Source organism: Oryctolagus cuniculus, chromosome 7 (genome assembly GCF_051225735.1).
Source record: "Oryctolagus cuniculus isolate XC-2025 breed Fujian yellow rabbit chromosome 7, ASM5122573v1, whole genome shotgun sequence".
NCBI lineage: Eukaryota > Metazoa > Chordata > Mammalia > Lagomorpha > Leporidae > Oryctolagus > Oryctolagus cuniculus.
The window spans coordinates 107590225-107606697 of record NC_142873.1 but is presented as its reverse complement, the minus strand read 5'-3'; the positions used below and the strand labels follow the sequence as shown (position 1 = coordinate 107606697).

Sequence of the window (16473 nt, the reverse complement as noted above, 5' to 3'; positions counted from 1 at the left end):
CTGAAATTGCTAGAATGGATCTGCAGGTGTCTGTCTGGAAGAGCTGGAATATGTTACAGTTAGAAGTTCTCTTTAGAAGCAGTCTTACCCCTTATGCCTGGAAGTGCATGTTACTGGCCTACAAGAGTGTATTTCATTCTCTTAAAATGTGATTTGTTTTCTTTATCTTCTTGTCCTATATAACCCTCAGCTTATAGAGAATCAGGAGATAGTATCAATTAATCTGTTAACTATCACAGCAAGTAGAACAAGCAAAGTAAAGAACAAGTTCTTCTTCCTGTTTTTCACCCTCCACTGTGTTAGGGAAAGACTGTTGGACTAGGAAAAGGGGGACTAAGTCAGGGTCCTCATCCTGCTGTGATTAGGTGCATAACTTTAAGCTGATCACTTTATTTTGTCTGAAAAAGGGAGGGACCGAGACTTGGACCAGTTGACTTCTTAGATCTTTTCTCTATATGAAAAGAATCCATGATAATGGTCTTGTGATCCTGTTCTTTGCTATTTCAATTCTTCTCTCTTTTAATTTTTCTTTCATTTCTCTCAACTTTTATTTTTTCTTGTTGCAAACTCTCTACTAACACTGCTGGTTCCTCCCTCTTCTAATTTTCCCAGCTCCTTGTTTTCCTCTCCCTGTGCCTATCCTGCCATTCATCTGTAGTTTACTATTTCTTGAGGTAATCAGAACTATCAGAGTGTGATATTAAACCCTTGATTTAAAACATGGGAGATGCTATTGGTTCAAATGGTACCCTTTCCCAGAAGGATGTGTTACTATCATGTAACGTAAGAATTTATAGTCCAGAGCCCAAGCCTGACAGAAAATGTTTTGAAATCTTTTAACTGGCTTTTTGAGTGATTTTTTGTTTTGCTTTCTTATTTATTTTATCTAAACAGAGAACGGACATTCTTTGAAGTCTAATCATGATCACTGCAGATGAACCCAATGTATCAACTTCTCAACAGTCTATAGAGTATTAGAAGATTTTTACATTTTGAAGATGGGGAGAAAATCTAAAACATTTTGGTTGAACTGTTGAGAACTAATATATGGTGGATTATGTTGATTTAGAACAAAATAAATGTGTAAATTTTGGGTCAAGATACAGGTTTAAGTCCAGTTCATTTTGGATGTATGATTACTTTTCAGGTCATTTAAAGTTTGAAAGTAATATTCATGATTTTTGGCTTTTGATTTATCATTTTCCTGGTCATAAAACATTAAAATATTATACTTATTGTGTCATTACATATTAGATATCAAATATTTAGTAGCCAGTGATGTAACTAAATGAATGCTAAATCTACAGTTTCTAGCACAGAACTTTGCAAATACAGTCACTCTTAAGTATAGAAAGCAGTGGAAATATTTAGTTTTTATTTTTAATGTCTAATTTTGGGTGTTATTTTGAATACCTTAAAGCTTTTATGTCTAACTTTGGTCGACCTGAGAATTTTAGCTTTCAATAACCTTGAAGTGGCTTTTGTGCAAACTCCCATTTCAGTTCAAAGAAAGCCATAAGTTGTGGTCTGTGCTTGTCACAGGCCAGTAGAAATTACAGTTCCTATCAGTATGATCCAACATATCCAGGTCAGATTGCCCCGTTCAGAAAAGAACACTAGCATCCAGCCCAACCTCTTGTGAAATTCTTGCCTAAGTCTATTTATTTCCACCGAACTACCTAGGACTTCTGGCTGGCAGGGAAGTAGGCAGTGATACAAGAAAGGGAGACTCTTTGGCACTTTTATAAGTAGTTCATGGTAAGGACAGAACTTTTCCTAGTTGAAAAAAGACCACTTGCTAGTTCCATAAATTTAGCATATGAAGTGTGTTGTATTGTTCACATTCAGGCTAAAACAAAGCCTCTGTTTGATGAACCTAAATAATATTTAAATTTAGGATATATATGTGTAGGTCACTTATATTTAAATTTTATTCAAAGTTTCAGTTGAATATTAAAAAAAACTAGAGAATAGGAAGAATGTGCCTTTTTCCTTTTCATTGATTATTAACAGATGTCACTGGAAAGTAAATCTAAGAGTGGAATTGTGAGAAGTTACTTAATTCCTTCCAGATGAATACATATTTAATATGTGCCCAGGCTGTTGTAAAATCTCCAAAATAATGAGATGCATGGAATGAAATAGTTTTCTAATAAACAAAGCTAAAAGTTTTGTGACCCATTGATAAAATATATCTTAATAATATATGGATATTTCCTATTATTAGTAGAATCTTCTGTCTGTATTTGTAGACATTTACGCTACTTGATTTCAAGGATTAGCTTCCTGTTATGAAGTCTTTCAAAGTATGATCCCTACCATACGCGTCATCTGAAGATCCTCTGTGAGCTGGACTACATGCTATCAGTTACTTCTACATATTTTTGTTTCCATTTTGATAGCATCTGATTCCTTTATTTAGTGATCTGAATTTCTAGGTCCATTTAAATTTTAAGACCATTCAATGAATGCATCATAGAAATGTTAAGAACAGACAAAATAGACCAAGCAAATATTTGAAGAAAATCATAAATGTATGGATTTCTGCCAGAAAGAAAATAGAAATAGAAACTCTTCCTCTTAAAATGTTATATTCATAGAATAACAAGAAAAATTGTATTAACACAATATTTGTCATTATACAGTATTTTAATATCTATGTAAGTCTATTTCATTTTTATACTTAGTGTTTGATATATTTATTCTTTTATGGTTTCAGTCACTAATATATTTCATTTAAAAGTTTTACCTGTGCTAAATAAATTGTAGTCTTATATGGAATATACTTGCTATTATTAAGAACAGTTGAGTATTCCATTATTTCAGGCAGTAGATTTGAATTTATTCCATTAGCTTAAAAATTATAAGATTCAAAAGTTAAAATACATATATGACATATAAACTGAACACATTTTCTATAGCACTAAATTTAGTTGTATTAATTTTTCAACATGATGTATCTACAGAATTTTTTTTATATTCATTTTTTCATTGTGTTTACATTGTATGAATTGGGCTTTTTGCACGTAGATTCTTGATTTGTAGATGCTTGGCAAAACTTTTGTTGTGATGTAACCATTGTTTCTATAAAAAACATGATGTGCATTTGTCCTGTGTATTTGTCTTATTTCACGTGTCCTATAGTATATATTTTCATATGAAGTTATTCATAAAGAATAGTAGTTTACAAGTCTGTGATCACCTCTTTCACCCCCATTGTTTCTGACAGATAAGGATGATTCTTATTTTTAGGTAGTCCCAAGAAGAGTCTCAGTATGACATTAGGTAGATACGTTCTTACTAATCACAAATTTCTTTTTTTAAGCTTTATTTATTTTATTTGAAAGGTGGAATTACAGAGAGGTAGAGAGAAATAGGTCTTCCATCCACTGGTTCACTCCCCAAATGCCCACAACGGCCAGAGCTGTGCTGATCTTCAAGCCAGGAGCTGGGAGCTTCCTCCGGATCTCCCACGTGGTGGCAGGGTCCCAAGAACTTGGGCCATTCTCCACTGCTTTCCAGGTCATGGCAAAGAGCTGGATTGGAAGTGGAGCAGCTGGGACTAGAACCAGCAGCGGCCTTACCTGCTACTCCAAAGCCCTGCCCCTAATCACAGTTTTTTTCTGCCTTCATACTATATTATATAACATAAAAAGCTATTGTAACCATCCTTGAAAAAGTTGTTTTGATTAACGGATTTTGTTTCGATGTACTTTTTAAATTTGAGGCTTACATTTTCAGTTTGTAGAAATGTAATTTACTATAAAATATTAGAAATTCTTTATAAGACCCCATTTTCCAATTATAGCAGCCAATCTTTGTTGAGAAATTAGCACTCTCAGCCACTATTTCATTTATTTCTAGCGCAACACCATGAAGGAAAATTTGAGAACATTTTTAAAGATGGAGACACTGAAAGAAAGAGTTTTATGCACCTGTTCATGGTCATAGAATAGAACTCAAGTCTAATAAGTCTCTCTTGTCCCCCTTTTAAATATTATCTTAGCTGCCTCTCCCCTGTGATGTTTGTGATACCTGGCTCAGTCCAAAATGAGGTACTTCTGGTTGACTCCTGTCTTTCATTATTGACCTGACAGACCTCCACGTCTTCAAGTATGATATAAAGAAGCATCCATTTTAATACAATTGAACCTTAAAATGCGTGTCTTTTCTTTTAGCCAGAAACGTTTGAGCATCTTTTTACCAAGCATGCCGCGTCAGTGACATTTGGCCCTCTTCTTTTGGAGCCTGAAACCATTTCCGAAGATATCAGTGTTGACACATCATGGAAGAACAGAGATGAGGTGGTGCCCGCAGCTACGGTCTCACTGCTTTTGCCATCTCCAGATTTTGAAAAGGATTCTATTTGTATTGGTGAGCAAGGCAACAGTGCTAACTTCTCAGAGGTGGAGAGCTCCCAGGTAACCTGTGAGGATGAAAGCCAGGGACAGCCCTCCGTGAAATACGCCACACTGGTCAGCAGCTCAAAATCAAGTGACACCAGCGACGAGCGAGAGCTGATCAACAGTTCAGTGAGCAAGTGCTTCTCTAGCAAAAATTCTCCGCTGAAAGATTCTCTCCCTAATAACTCATGGCAGATAGAGTCCCAAGCATTTCTCTTATTATCAGATCAACACCCCAACATAATTTCACCACATCTTACGTTCTCAGAAGGATTGGACAAACTTTTGAACCTGGAGGGAAGTTTCCCCGAAGAAAATAATTGTGAAAAGTCTGTCTATTATTTGGGTGTTACCTCAATCAAAAAAAGAGAGAGTGGTGTGTTTTTGACTGACGAATCAGGAGAGCTGTGCCCGTTCCCAGCTCACTGTTTATTCACTGACGTCAGAATCCTCCAGGACACCTGCTCACAATTTGCAGAAAATAATTTCGACTTAGGAACATCTGCTAAGAAGACCTTTGTATCTTACATGCCTCAATTTCAAACTTGTTCCACTCAAACTCATAAGATAATGGAAAACAAGATGTGTGACTTAACTGTAATTCCATGAGAGAGACCTGAGTAGTGTTATAATGGACTATGTGAAGTGTAATATATTCCTCTGCACTTGTGGATGAGGGAGAGAAAACCATTAGAGTCAAATTTGAAAATGATTGTCCCAAACTTCATGGTGTCTGTCATCCCTCAGTCATACAGACAAAAAATGTGAAGAAGCCTTCATAAACCTCCTGATGCAGATGGACTCTTCTAACAATTTTATTCACAAGCTACAGGGGGAAGGTCTCTTTGTTTCTTGCTATAAATAAGCCCAAGAAATACTGTCTTTTGTGAATAGTAGATCTGTGTAGGAAGAGCTAATCTTCTGTATTACATCAACACCTGAAAGAAGACTTCTAACTGACATTTGTGAGATGTAATTGTTGTTTCAGGGGTGTTTGTTTTGCCATGAATTGTCTTTGTTTTGCGCATGCCCCCCCCCCACGTTTACACCTAATAGGTATCCTTGTACATTTTAAAAGTAGGTGTTGTGTTTGTATTTTGCGCTATCAGACTGTGATTTGAAGTAAGTACTTCACTCAGTGTTGAAGATAAATAGAGAGCTTAAGCCTTGTTTAGTGAGTGCGACTTGTGAAGCCTGGTTGTCCCAATCTAAGATGCATTTCATAGAGTGACACCACCCATTAGAATGGTAATACCCATAACCATTATCTTAATGACAACAGAAGCAATTTTGAAAACATAATGTGAATTTTAAGTCCTCTTGAAAAGATCTGAAATTGTCACTTTCTGATACAGTTAGAGTGCACGTCACTGTTTATCACTCTGGAATCATTGTCTTTCCCATGCCCATTTGCACGTACACTGTTTTCCCCCCTCGTGCATTGAGCATTCTCTACATAAACCAACACTGTGCTAATACTTTACCTCAGCTAATTACTGCAGTCATTGTGGGGACATGCTTTACTGTTAAACCTCTTTTAATAACAAGGACATTATTTGCCCAAGGTTACAGAGTTACTGGGTGATGAAACCAGAATTTATATTTAGGTCCACATATTTTAATAATAATGATCTTGTTTTTAATATCTACCTTATATTACAAATCCATTAAGTATACTTACTTGTAATCAAATAAAATTTCTTAAGTATAAATATAATCCTGGATGGAAATAAGTGAGAATTAGATCTCATCCATGTCTTTAAGGACTTAACAGTGAATGCAGAAGTTTGTTATTTGTTTCAGCTTTTGGTATGGTAAGAAAACACAAAGATTGCATATTGGCAGTGAGCTAGGAAATGGCACACACGGATGTCCAATGACAAGAAGTAAGAAGCTGAAGATTACTGATATCTTCAAAATGAGTATTTTTGTGTTAAAAAATATGCCTCTGGGTTTCTAAACAGCATTAGAGTTTCACATGTAGAATTCTGATTTTACTGTTATCCTAAACAAATTCCTACATCCCATTTATCTTCTAATTGTGCCATATGACCTGAGCAATTATAGGCAACAATGAGGAGCCCAGACCCCAGTTGATTTTTTTTTCTTATTTTATGGTCATTTCTCACTCAAATCATTAAAACTGTTTCATTAGTTTGAGAGTATTTCAGCAAGCTCATGGAAAAGTGGAATTAAGAGATGTTTATTTTGGTGAAAAAAATTTGAAATCCCTGAATAGTTTTTCGGAATCTGCACGTTCCATGAACTCTTGAAGCCATCCTGTGTTGTTAAGATGTCTGAGGAGCTGACATACTCAGCTGATGACCCTCTTAGAAGAAAAAGCTAGAGTGTCCATGCCAACTCCTGAACTAGTGTGGTGTGAAAAACCTTTGTTCTATGCCAATACAAATGGAGAGTAAGTTTTCATTGCTTTTTAAGTGGCTTTAGAGATTTAGAGATAGACAAATTATTATATGTATGGAAATTTTGGTAAAGTTATTGTGAGCTTATGCTTATAGGATATAGGTATTTAATTGAAGATGCTATAGAGAAGAGATAAAAAATTAACTTTTGCCTCACTCTCGATGTAACTGGCGATTAAGAACTGAACACATCCACTGAAACACAACATACTCCTGTCATCTGTGACTCAGAACAAGGCAAAAGGAGACTGATACAAAGTCCCTGACACCTGCCCAAGGACACCCCGTGCTGCTTGTGTGCTGGAGTAAATTCGGAAGTCCGAAGATCGCTGTAGTGCTGCAGTTCTGAGTTACAATGTAGTGAGATACTAATCTGAGCTCCTCACCACCTGGGTGGCTTCAGTTCCCAAAACAAGCAATTCAACAACAAAAGCACTTCAGAAGTACTGAGGTTCCAAGGCACTGTCTTCATACTGAGGGCTGAGTTGGTATAGGTTGACCCATTGGGAAATAGATTTAGATCATATTTACTGTCAGTGTTCTAAGTTCTACTTTGGAGGATATCTTTCATGACATATATTTTTTTGGAGCCTTGTGAATATTATCTGATATTAGTGTTTTTTTTCATAAAATACAGAGAAAATTTTAGAATGTTTTATAATTTACATACTCTCCATTTCCTCCCAAAGCTTCTGTTAAAAAAAAGAGGTTGAAGGAGCGAGGAGCTGAAATATGGACTTTAGATTTCAAACTTTTGATAAATGTGGAATTTTGACTAAAAGGATTAAATTGCAAAAAAAGTTACTATTCAACCTCTGTATATTTTAATTTCACTAAAAGAAACTCAGAAATGAACAGTTTGAGCTGTGGCTTCAAATTTAAACAGACTAGAGAGAAATCCTTTGTCAGGGTTAGCAGGATTATAGATTTCCTAGCTGAAAATCTCTAAGAATAAAGATGAAGACAGTGGATGCAAAACCACTCAGAGTTGGGGCCTCTTGTTGGTGTCCTTTTTTCCCATTTGGAGATGAGGTCCATGTTGACGGAGGAATAGGGACAGATACTGTTTTCTTTTTAAATCTGGTGTTCAAGTACTAAAAGAACATGGATGACGTTTCCAAACCAACTGGAGACTCTGGGCTGAGAATAAGCTTTTATAACACTAAGCATGACATTCTTATACTTGCTGTCATTCTTCTCCAATAAAACCAAATCCCTCTTTCCAAATTTCAAACATATGTTCCATTCCTTCGGGAATATTGAGATTACTCAAAAGCTGAAGAAAGACAAACTTTAGGTTGTAAGTATTGTTGAGAGTTGCACATCCAGGGCTCATACGTAGAGTTGGACAACATGCTAATGGATTAAATTATATGCAACCAGAAAGTTCTGTGTCACTTAGATGTGAATGAAAAATACTTCTTCCTAAATTATTTTCTGTAGTCTTATTTTAAGAGAAATTTCTTGTACTTCTCATATTTTAAGAGTCATCTTAGTTTATCAAACTCTAGTATTCAGTATTGAGAAATACACTCTCAATTTTAAAATAGTAAAGGATAGTATAATCATCCACCCTACGATGATTAAAACAGTTGCATTTGAGAAAACATTTAAGCACAGTTACTTGCAATGTGAAGAACTAGTTATAAAAGGAAGCTACCTAAGTCAGTAATTTTAGTCTTTCTTGAATAACGATTTTCTAAAACAATAAAGCACTCCTGTACCTAATCACAATGTTTCAGAAGCAATTTAAGATACAAAAATCCAATAGAACTGAAATGTTATTTCATGTATTTGTATGAGCATCAAGAAGTGGTTTCCACGGTGTTTTATATTGAATGACTTATTTTTATACAAGTTTATTTATTTTAGAAAGCTGGTGAAAATGTCTATTTTTCAAAATTAATTATGTTTAATATATAGGGTATTTAGTTCCATTTTGTGAGGATCTCTGACAGGGTATTTTTAATAATGTTTATTAGAAAAAAACCTGGAACTAAGAATGAATTTGGATGATATTTAATTTTATAGTGAAATACTTATATTGTACATGTTGTATTTTTAAAACCTGTCATTAAGTGGCATGCAGTTAATACTTTCTAGTCTCAATTGCTTTGTTAATAAATATTAGAAATATAAGCGTTGAGGTATGCATCAGTAATTGTCCTATAAAATTTAATTATCCTAATTATCTTGTTTTTCCAAGAGAGAAGGAATATTTTCATCTGTTTGTCATTATGAATCATAAGCAATGTTAAAAGCTTTGAGGAGTGAAAGTCCAAATAGAATTACCATGAATTTATTTTAGTATTATTTTTATTCATTGGATAATAAAATCAATAAATATTTCAAAATATAAGGAAGTAATGCTTACAGTTTATGTAAGTTTTTGTTCATTGTTAAGTTTTAGTTTTAACTTCTCAATTCCTACAAACATGTGTGTTGCATTTGAAGGGGCTTGAAAATATTTTGGATCCAAGTACTTCCAATTACTGTACCCACTCAAAAGATCACCCCACCTCCATGTCATGCTGGCATAGCCACTCGTAGTGAAAGATTACTCATGTTAATCATCAAGAGCTCTTTATTTTGATCTCACAGTTCTTTAAGAAATCTTATTTGTAGTGATTTATGACATGTGTTTTGTCATTTAGGTTCCTAACAATGTGGATTTTGCTTCTATGTGAGCTAGTATTCAGATCTATCCTCCTTCTCACTTTGTAATTTTAAAATGTAATTAAAACAAATTAAAAAGCAAAACCAAATGCACACAGGAAAAAAAATCCATCAAATAGTATAGATAAATATAAATAAAAAGTGCTACGCTTCCTTTGTGCACAACTCTCAGTTTCTATTCCTCAAAATAACTTCCATCGTCCTCATTCCACAAATCCTTTTAATGATTTATACAGTTGGGAAAGTATTCTGCTTGCTGTTAGGAAGTCACCCGCTTCCCACAGCACAGTATCTTGGTGATATTTTTTATATAAATTACAAAATACCTGTATCATTATTTTTAATGGTTGTATATTGTTTCATTTTATCAAAGTACAATGGTTTATTTAACTGTTCACAACTGATTAATATTTAGGTTGTTTTCAATATTTTACTATTATGAACAACACAGAAGTGAGCATTCGCATACATAACTATGTCTAGTCATACTTTCACAAAACTACTTGTTAGGACTTTTGGTTGCAAAGGTGATAACTAACTCAAATTGGTGTATCTTTTTTGATACTTTAATTTTAATATAGTGAATGCAGTTGAATATATTTTCATAAGTTAAGACCATTTTTTTCTTCTTTCATATTCTTTGACTAATTTTCTAATGGGCTATTAGAATTTTATTGATAGCTGGCGCCATGGCTCACTAGGCTAATCCTTCACCTTGCGACAATGGCACACCGGGTTCTGGTCCTGGTCGGGGTGCCAGATTCTGTCCCGGTTGCCCCTCTTCCAGGCCAGCTCTCTGCTGTGGCCAGGGAGTGCAGTGGAGGATGGCCCAAGTCCTTGGGCCCTGCACCCCATGGGAGACCAGGATAAGCACCTGGCTCCAGCCATTGGATCAGCATGGTGCACTGGCTGCAGTGCGCCGGCCGCGGTGGCCATTGGAGGGTGAACCAATGGCAAAAGGAAGACCTTTCTCTCTGTCTCTCTCTCTCTCACTGTTCACTCTGCCTGTCAAAAAAAAAAAAAAAAAAAAAAAAAGAATTTTATTGATTACTTGTAACTCTTTTTTACATTGTTCTTGAGACATCCATATATACTGTAAGGTGCACAAGCCTCACTATAAAGCTTACTGAAATTTTACACATTTTCTTCTGGGTAGATAAGAGTAGAATTGCTGGATCATAGGATGGGTTCTTTTACTCACCTTGCCTCAATGCTTAACTTTCGTTATTTTTTAAAAACTGTATTTGATGATACTAATTATGTCATTTGCTGTGTGTAGTGAAACCCATTTGTTGAATTCTGTCCTTTTAGCAATTTTAATGGATTTTAATTGTCTCTTCAAATGTGATACTTCCACTTCATCCATCTTTTCCTTTAGTTCATTAAATATATATGCTTATTATAGTTGTTTTCACCAGCCTTGTTTCTGTACTTTAGTATATGAATGAATGATTTCTGATTCTATTCACTGTTTTTTCTCTTTATTTCTTGATTGTTCACATGTAATTTTTGTTTGGATGCTGGGTATTATGAATAATATGTCTTAGAGACTAGATTTCTGATCTTCCCAAGAATATAAATTTTATTCCTTTAGGCAGTTAGATTATTGATGGGTCACTTTGATGCCATTGGGCTTTTAGGCTGTGTAAGGGAGGTTATATTTAAGCTTTTCTGATCCTAAGCATAGTCTTTACTATCATCCCTAGAAATTCGCTTTCTGGGCGTGCAGCTAAGTTTCCCTGGTGTTCTCAGTGTCCTCCCATTCTGGCTGGGGTGAAACTATAAAACGTTCCTAACTTCACACTCTTATCACTAATCAACAGTAATCCACAAGCAGCTCATTTCTATTAGGGATGTTAGACTTTCACCCCACAGAGGTACAGGTTACGATTTGGCCAAGGGCCCAAGGGACACCAGTATGGATTCTTGGAGATTCCTCTCTACAGTTAGCTCATACTGAGACTCTTGCCTCCAAATCCCAACCTCCTTGCCATTTACAACTATGGCACTCCCTGGGATACTGCTTCTGTTTCTTTAGGCCCTAGTCCCCTATATTTAGAGAATAATCCTAGGGAGAAGTCATAATAAATATGGCTTATTTTGTGCACTTTCTTCCCTCATATCCCTGTGCAATCTTCTGGCTAATGTATTCTATATTCTGTCTAGTTTTGTAGATGCTTTTGGGAAAGTAAAACTGACTCTGTCACCGCCGGCGCCGCCGCTCACTAGGCTAATCCTCAGCCTAGCGGCGCCGGCACACCAGGTTCTAGTCCCGGTCGGGGCGCCGGATTCTGTCCCGGTTGCCCCTCTTCCAGGCCAGCTCTCTGCTGTGGCCAGGGAGTGCAGTGGAGGATGGCACAGGTGCTTGGGCCCTGCACCCCATGGGAGACCAGGAAAAGCACCTGGCTCCTGGCTCCTGCCATCGGATCAGCGTGGTGCGCCGGCCGCGGCGGCCATTGGAGGGTGAACCAACGGCAGAGGACCTTTCTCTCTGTCTCTCTCTCTCACTGTCCACTCTGCCTGTCAAAAAAAAAAAAAACAAAAAAAAAACAAAAAAAAAACAACCTGACTCTGCCATGGTCACCACTGGGACTGTGCATGAATTACTTACATATTAAAAATCTGTTCTTTATCTTTCAAATATTTAAATATTTATTAGTTTTTCAGTTATATTTTGGCTTTGTAGTATTTTTGTCTTTTATGCATTTTACCTTCATACGTTATTACATTTTCAACCTTTTAAAATTTCTTCTGGATTTCCATCATCTTTAGAAAAGTAACCCCAATTATAAAAATTCATTAAGAATGATTTTTCTGGTATTTTATATTATATTTTTTGGATTTCTAATTTTGGTTTCTTTGGTATTTAAGCTGTTGTACAAGTGGAAAAAGGATATAGCTTTTATTTTTTTTAAGTGGTTAGTCAGTTGTCCCAATAGATTTGATCTGGGAAAATAATAAGCAAACAAATCTTTCATTCCACTCATGTAAAATGTCACATTTTATCATTTAGTGATTCTCAAATGTATTTATGTTTATTTCTGAGCTATATTCTTTTCTATATAGATTTTCAGCCTGTTTTTCTCCAGTATTAGATGTGTTAATTACCACAGATGCTCAATAAATTTTAATATCTGGAGATACTCTGTTCACTATAACTAACGTATTCTTTCCAGAATAATTTTAGTTTAAATTTTTATGAAAAATTCCTTTGATATTTCAATTGGAGTTAAAAGTGTTGAAAAATGTCCTCATTGCAAAATTTAGTTCCACAAGGTTATATGTCAATTATAAAACAAATTTGGGCTGAAGATATTACTTGAATCTTCCAAAATAATGATCAAGATAAATACATCAGGGCCAGCGCCGTGGCTCAATAGGCTAATCCTCTGCCTGTGGGTTCTAGTCCCGGTTCCAGTCCAGCTCTCTGCTGTGGCCCGGGAGTGCAGTGGAGGATGGCCCAAGTGCTTGGGCCCTGCACCCCATGGGAGACCAGGAGAAGTACCTGGCTCCTGGCTTCGGATCACCGGCGGTGCGCCGGCTGCAGCGGCCATTGGAGGGTGAACCAACAGTAAGGGGGACCTTTCTCTCTGTCCCTCTCTCTCTCACTGTCCACTCTGCCTGTCAAACAAATAAATAAATAAAAATAAAATAAAAATAAGAAAAAAAATCTTGAAAAAAAAGATAAATACATCATATTATATGCAATATTAAATTCCTCCCATAATCTACATTTGATATTAGAGAATAGGGATTTGACAGGTGCTTATCTTAATTCAGACTACTGTAACAGAGTTCCATGGAAAGAAATGGATTCCTCACTGTTCTGGAAGCTGGAAATCTGAGATCAGGCTACCAGCATGATAGGGTCTGCTGAGCACCATCTTCCAGCTTGCAGACTCTCATTTGCTCTTGGTATCCTCACGTGGCAGAAAGAGAGCTATGGAGTGGCCTGAGGTGCCTGAGAACTACTCATTCCACGCGACGGCTTCAGTCTCATGACCTCATTAACCCACATAATCTCTATCTCCTAACATTAAATTAGGAGTTAGAATTTCAAGATACAGATTTTGCAGGGACACGGTCAGTTCTTTGCAGTGCTGCAAATTTAATGCTTTAAAAGTGAAGCTGTAACTAGGGTGGCTCCCTACCCCAGTGTGTCTGACCAAGTTTCCTCTTAGGAACCCTTTGCTAGGCAACATACCATCTCTGTTCTCTTAGGGTCCCTTGTGGAGCTGAGAAGTAAATGGATGCAAATAGGTCAACAGGAGAAAAGCACACAACCAGACTTACTACAAGTTTTATGTGACACAGGAACCCTCATAAGGAAATGAGTCTCAGAGCAGCAGATAAAGTGACCTTGACTGCTAAACCAGAACAGTGGATCGTAAAATGTGATACAACAAAGGGGCTCGAGCTAATACAGAGAAGTAACTAGGAAGCTCAAGATTTCCCTCAGCTGCAATGTTCTGTACCTGATAAGAATCTTTTTCCCTCTGGTATAAGGATATCTTGCACGTGGGAATTCTGTCACCTGCTTTTAAGAAACACAGTGAAAGCCAGAGTGATCTCTTTTCACCTGCTGTTTTTTTTTTTTTTTTAAGTGTCTTTAATTAACAATGATCAAAATGCTAGAGCATTTTGGGATTGGTATGGTCTTAACTCCTTCAACTCTTAAATGTGTCCCAGTTGAGACAGTGAAATTCTCGTATATGGTAATCCTAAATATAAAGAACCAGCCTTGCTGATGTTAGTTGTAACTGTTGCTTCCATCACTTTGATATACCAGGGGTTTTTAAATGTATTCACACATAGAACACCTGGAAATCATAGTGTTCTTTAAAAAACAGCAAGATACTGATACACTTCTATCTTATTATCTCAGAGCAACTGCATTGTAGCAAATGGCTATTATTTGTGTACGTATATCTGCTGCTCAAAAATCAGATAAAGGCTTTTTAAAAAAGACTTATTTATGTATTTGAGAGGGTGAGAGAGAGAGAGAGAAGGGAAGAGGGAGAGAGAGAGCGTCCATCTGCTGGTTCACGCCCCAAATGGCCACTATGGCCAAGACTGGCCCAGGCTGTAGCCAGGAGCCTGGAGCTTTTCCCAGATCTCCCGCCTGGGTGGCAGTGCCCTGAGCAGTTGAGCCATCTTCCAGTGCCTTCCCAAGTTGGATTGGAAGTGGAGCAGCCAGGACACAAACTGGTTCCCATATGGGATTCCTGCGTCACAGGTGGTAGTTTTACCTACAACATCACAATGCTGGTCCCAGATAAAAACTTTTTTACCCAGCAACGTAGTGAGCTAGATTTTCAGAGAAAGCTTTCCCATTACAGCGTAAATTTAAAAATGCTAAATTATAAACAATCATTTTAATTTATGGCTGCAGTGAAAGGAAATGAAGGGACCTCAAGAGGAGGATGTACCATTGGAGTCAACTGCCTTCTCGGACCTGTAGTCTTCCTGTGAGTGGTCCACATGTAGAGGGAAATGGAGATGAGCCAGTGGCCTCAGAAGTGAATGGGATAAAACTGTGCCCAGCACAGGAAGACAGGCGGGTGTACCTAATGTACTCGTGTCTGAACGGAGCAGAAAAAGTGAAAATATTATGGGAATATGTATCTTGATTTTATTCCGAGTTCTTGTCCCCACAGAGATAAGAATTCAAAGCAAAGGCATAAGTAAAGGTGCACAGGTGAGAACCAGATTATTTGAAAGTGAGAGAGTGAATATATGGTCACATGTGAGTGTAGGCAACCCCACTTCGGGAGACACCTGCTGTGACTGGGCTGGAGAAAAACCAAGTCAGGGTGCTGAGGAAGTCATGGAAGAAACAGGGAACAGGCGTGGTCCATGGGACTGTAGGAACTGCCGCGTCCACGCCCTGACTTCCTTCTTGTGGACTCCTGAAAGAGGACATACGTTTTTCCCGTGGGTTAAGCCATTTTAACCCGCTGTCCCGCTGATACCTGAGGGCATCTCAACTAGTAGAAGAGACTGACGTGGGAGTGAGCTGATTACCAAAGAGCAACACGGCTAAAACAGCTCCTCCCAGGAGGAGCCTGGGTTATCTATTTCCGGTTTTGGAGAATGGTCCCTACTAAATTGAGAAAGAAAAAATCAAACGCTAATTTTCAGGTTGAGAGAAACACACAAACATTAACACTAATCGTGAGCTCAGTAAAACTAAAGAACATTTAGTATGTTTCTTTTTCTTTAGAAATAATGCAATTCATGTAAATTCCTGACTGCACACCATGCTTTAAGTAGCAATATGAAGACAAGTAAACAGGTATTGGTCCTGAGACAATACAGATAAAGAGAACTTCAGCAAAAATTAGACTGAACTTGAATTTTACTTGAGAACTTCACGATTTTTGATCCTCGAAGAATGTTCCATTTCCTTCTCACAATGTAGAACTCAAAAGGATTTATGTTTGTGCCAGTGCCATGGCTCGCTAGGGTAATCCTCCGCCTGCGGCGCCGGCACACCAGGTTCTAGTCCCGGTCGGGGCACTGGATTCTGTCCCGGTTGCCCCTCTTCCAGTCCAGCTCTCTGCTGTGGCCCGGGAGTGCAGTGGAGGATGGCCCAAGTACTTGGGCCCTGCACCCGCATGGGAGACCAGGAGGAAGCACCTGGCTCCTGGCTTTGGATCAGCGTAGTGCGCCGGCCAGAGTGACCATTTGGATGGTGAACCAATGGAAGAAGACCTTTCTCTCCGTCTCTCTCTTTCACACTAACTCTGTCAAAAAAAAAAAAAAAAAAAGGATTTGTGTTGAATATCATCAGAAACTTTTTCTGAAGTGCCCAGAAAATCTTTTCTTGTAAGGTAACAAGGTTGTCTATTCCTGTCCCCATGTGTTTTTTTTTTTTTTTTTTTTTTTTTGACAGGCAGAGTGGACAGTGAGAGAGACAGAGAGAAAGGTCTTCCTTTTGCCGTTGGTTCACTCTCCAATGGCCGCTGTGG

At 37.4% G+C, this 16473-nt stretch overlaps 2 protein-coding genes across 9 annotated transcripts in view; both read left to right on the top strand.

The window, feature by feature from the left end:
* The window catches only part of LOC100351924 (leptin receptor), a 134644-nt gene extending 131539 nt beyond the window's left edge, over positions 1-3105 (top strand). For all 8 annotated transcript variants that reach the window (XM_089300487.1, XM_089300485.1, XM_089300488.1 and 5 more), the window contains one exon: positions 895-3105. In XM_089300487.1, the coding sequence (XP_089156613.1) occupies positions 895-912 (18 nt within the window). In that variant the 3' untranslated portion in view covers positions 913-3105. The remainder of the gene's footprint in view (positions 1-894) is intronic.
* LOC149125675 (leptin receptor-like) lies at positions 922-10907 on the top strand. Its single transcript, XM_089299396.1, has 2 exons — positions 922-945; positions 4179-10907. The coding sequence occupies exons 1-2, from the start codon at positions 922-924 to the stop codon at positions 5010-5012; spliced, it is 858 nt and encodes a 285-aa protein (XP_089155522.1). The 3' UTR covers positions 5013-10907.
* Positions 10908-16473: the final 5566 nt, after the last annotated feature.

What these genes read in the sequence shown, in the direction of transcription:
- LOC149125675 (XM_089299396.1), top strand. Translation starts at nt 922, where the DNA reads ATGATCACTGCAGATGAACCCAAT. An exon ending in TCACTGCAGATGAACCCAAT is followed by an intron (nt 946 to 4,178) that starts GTATCAACTTCT and finishes CTTTTCTTTTAG; the next exon opens with CCAGAAACGTTTGAGCATCT.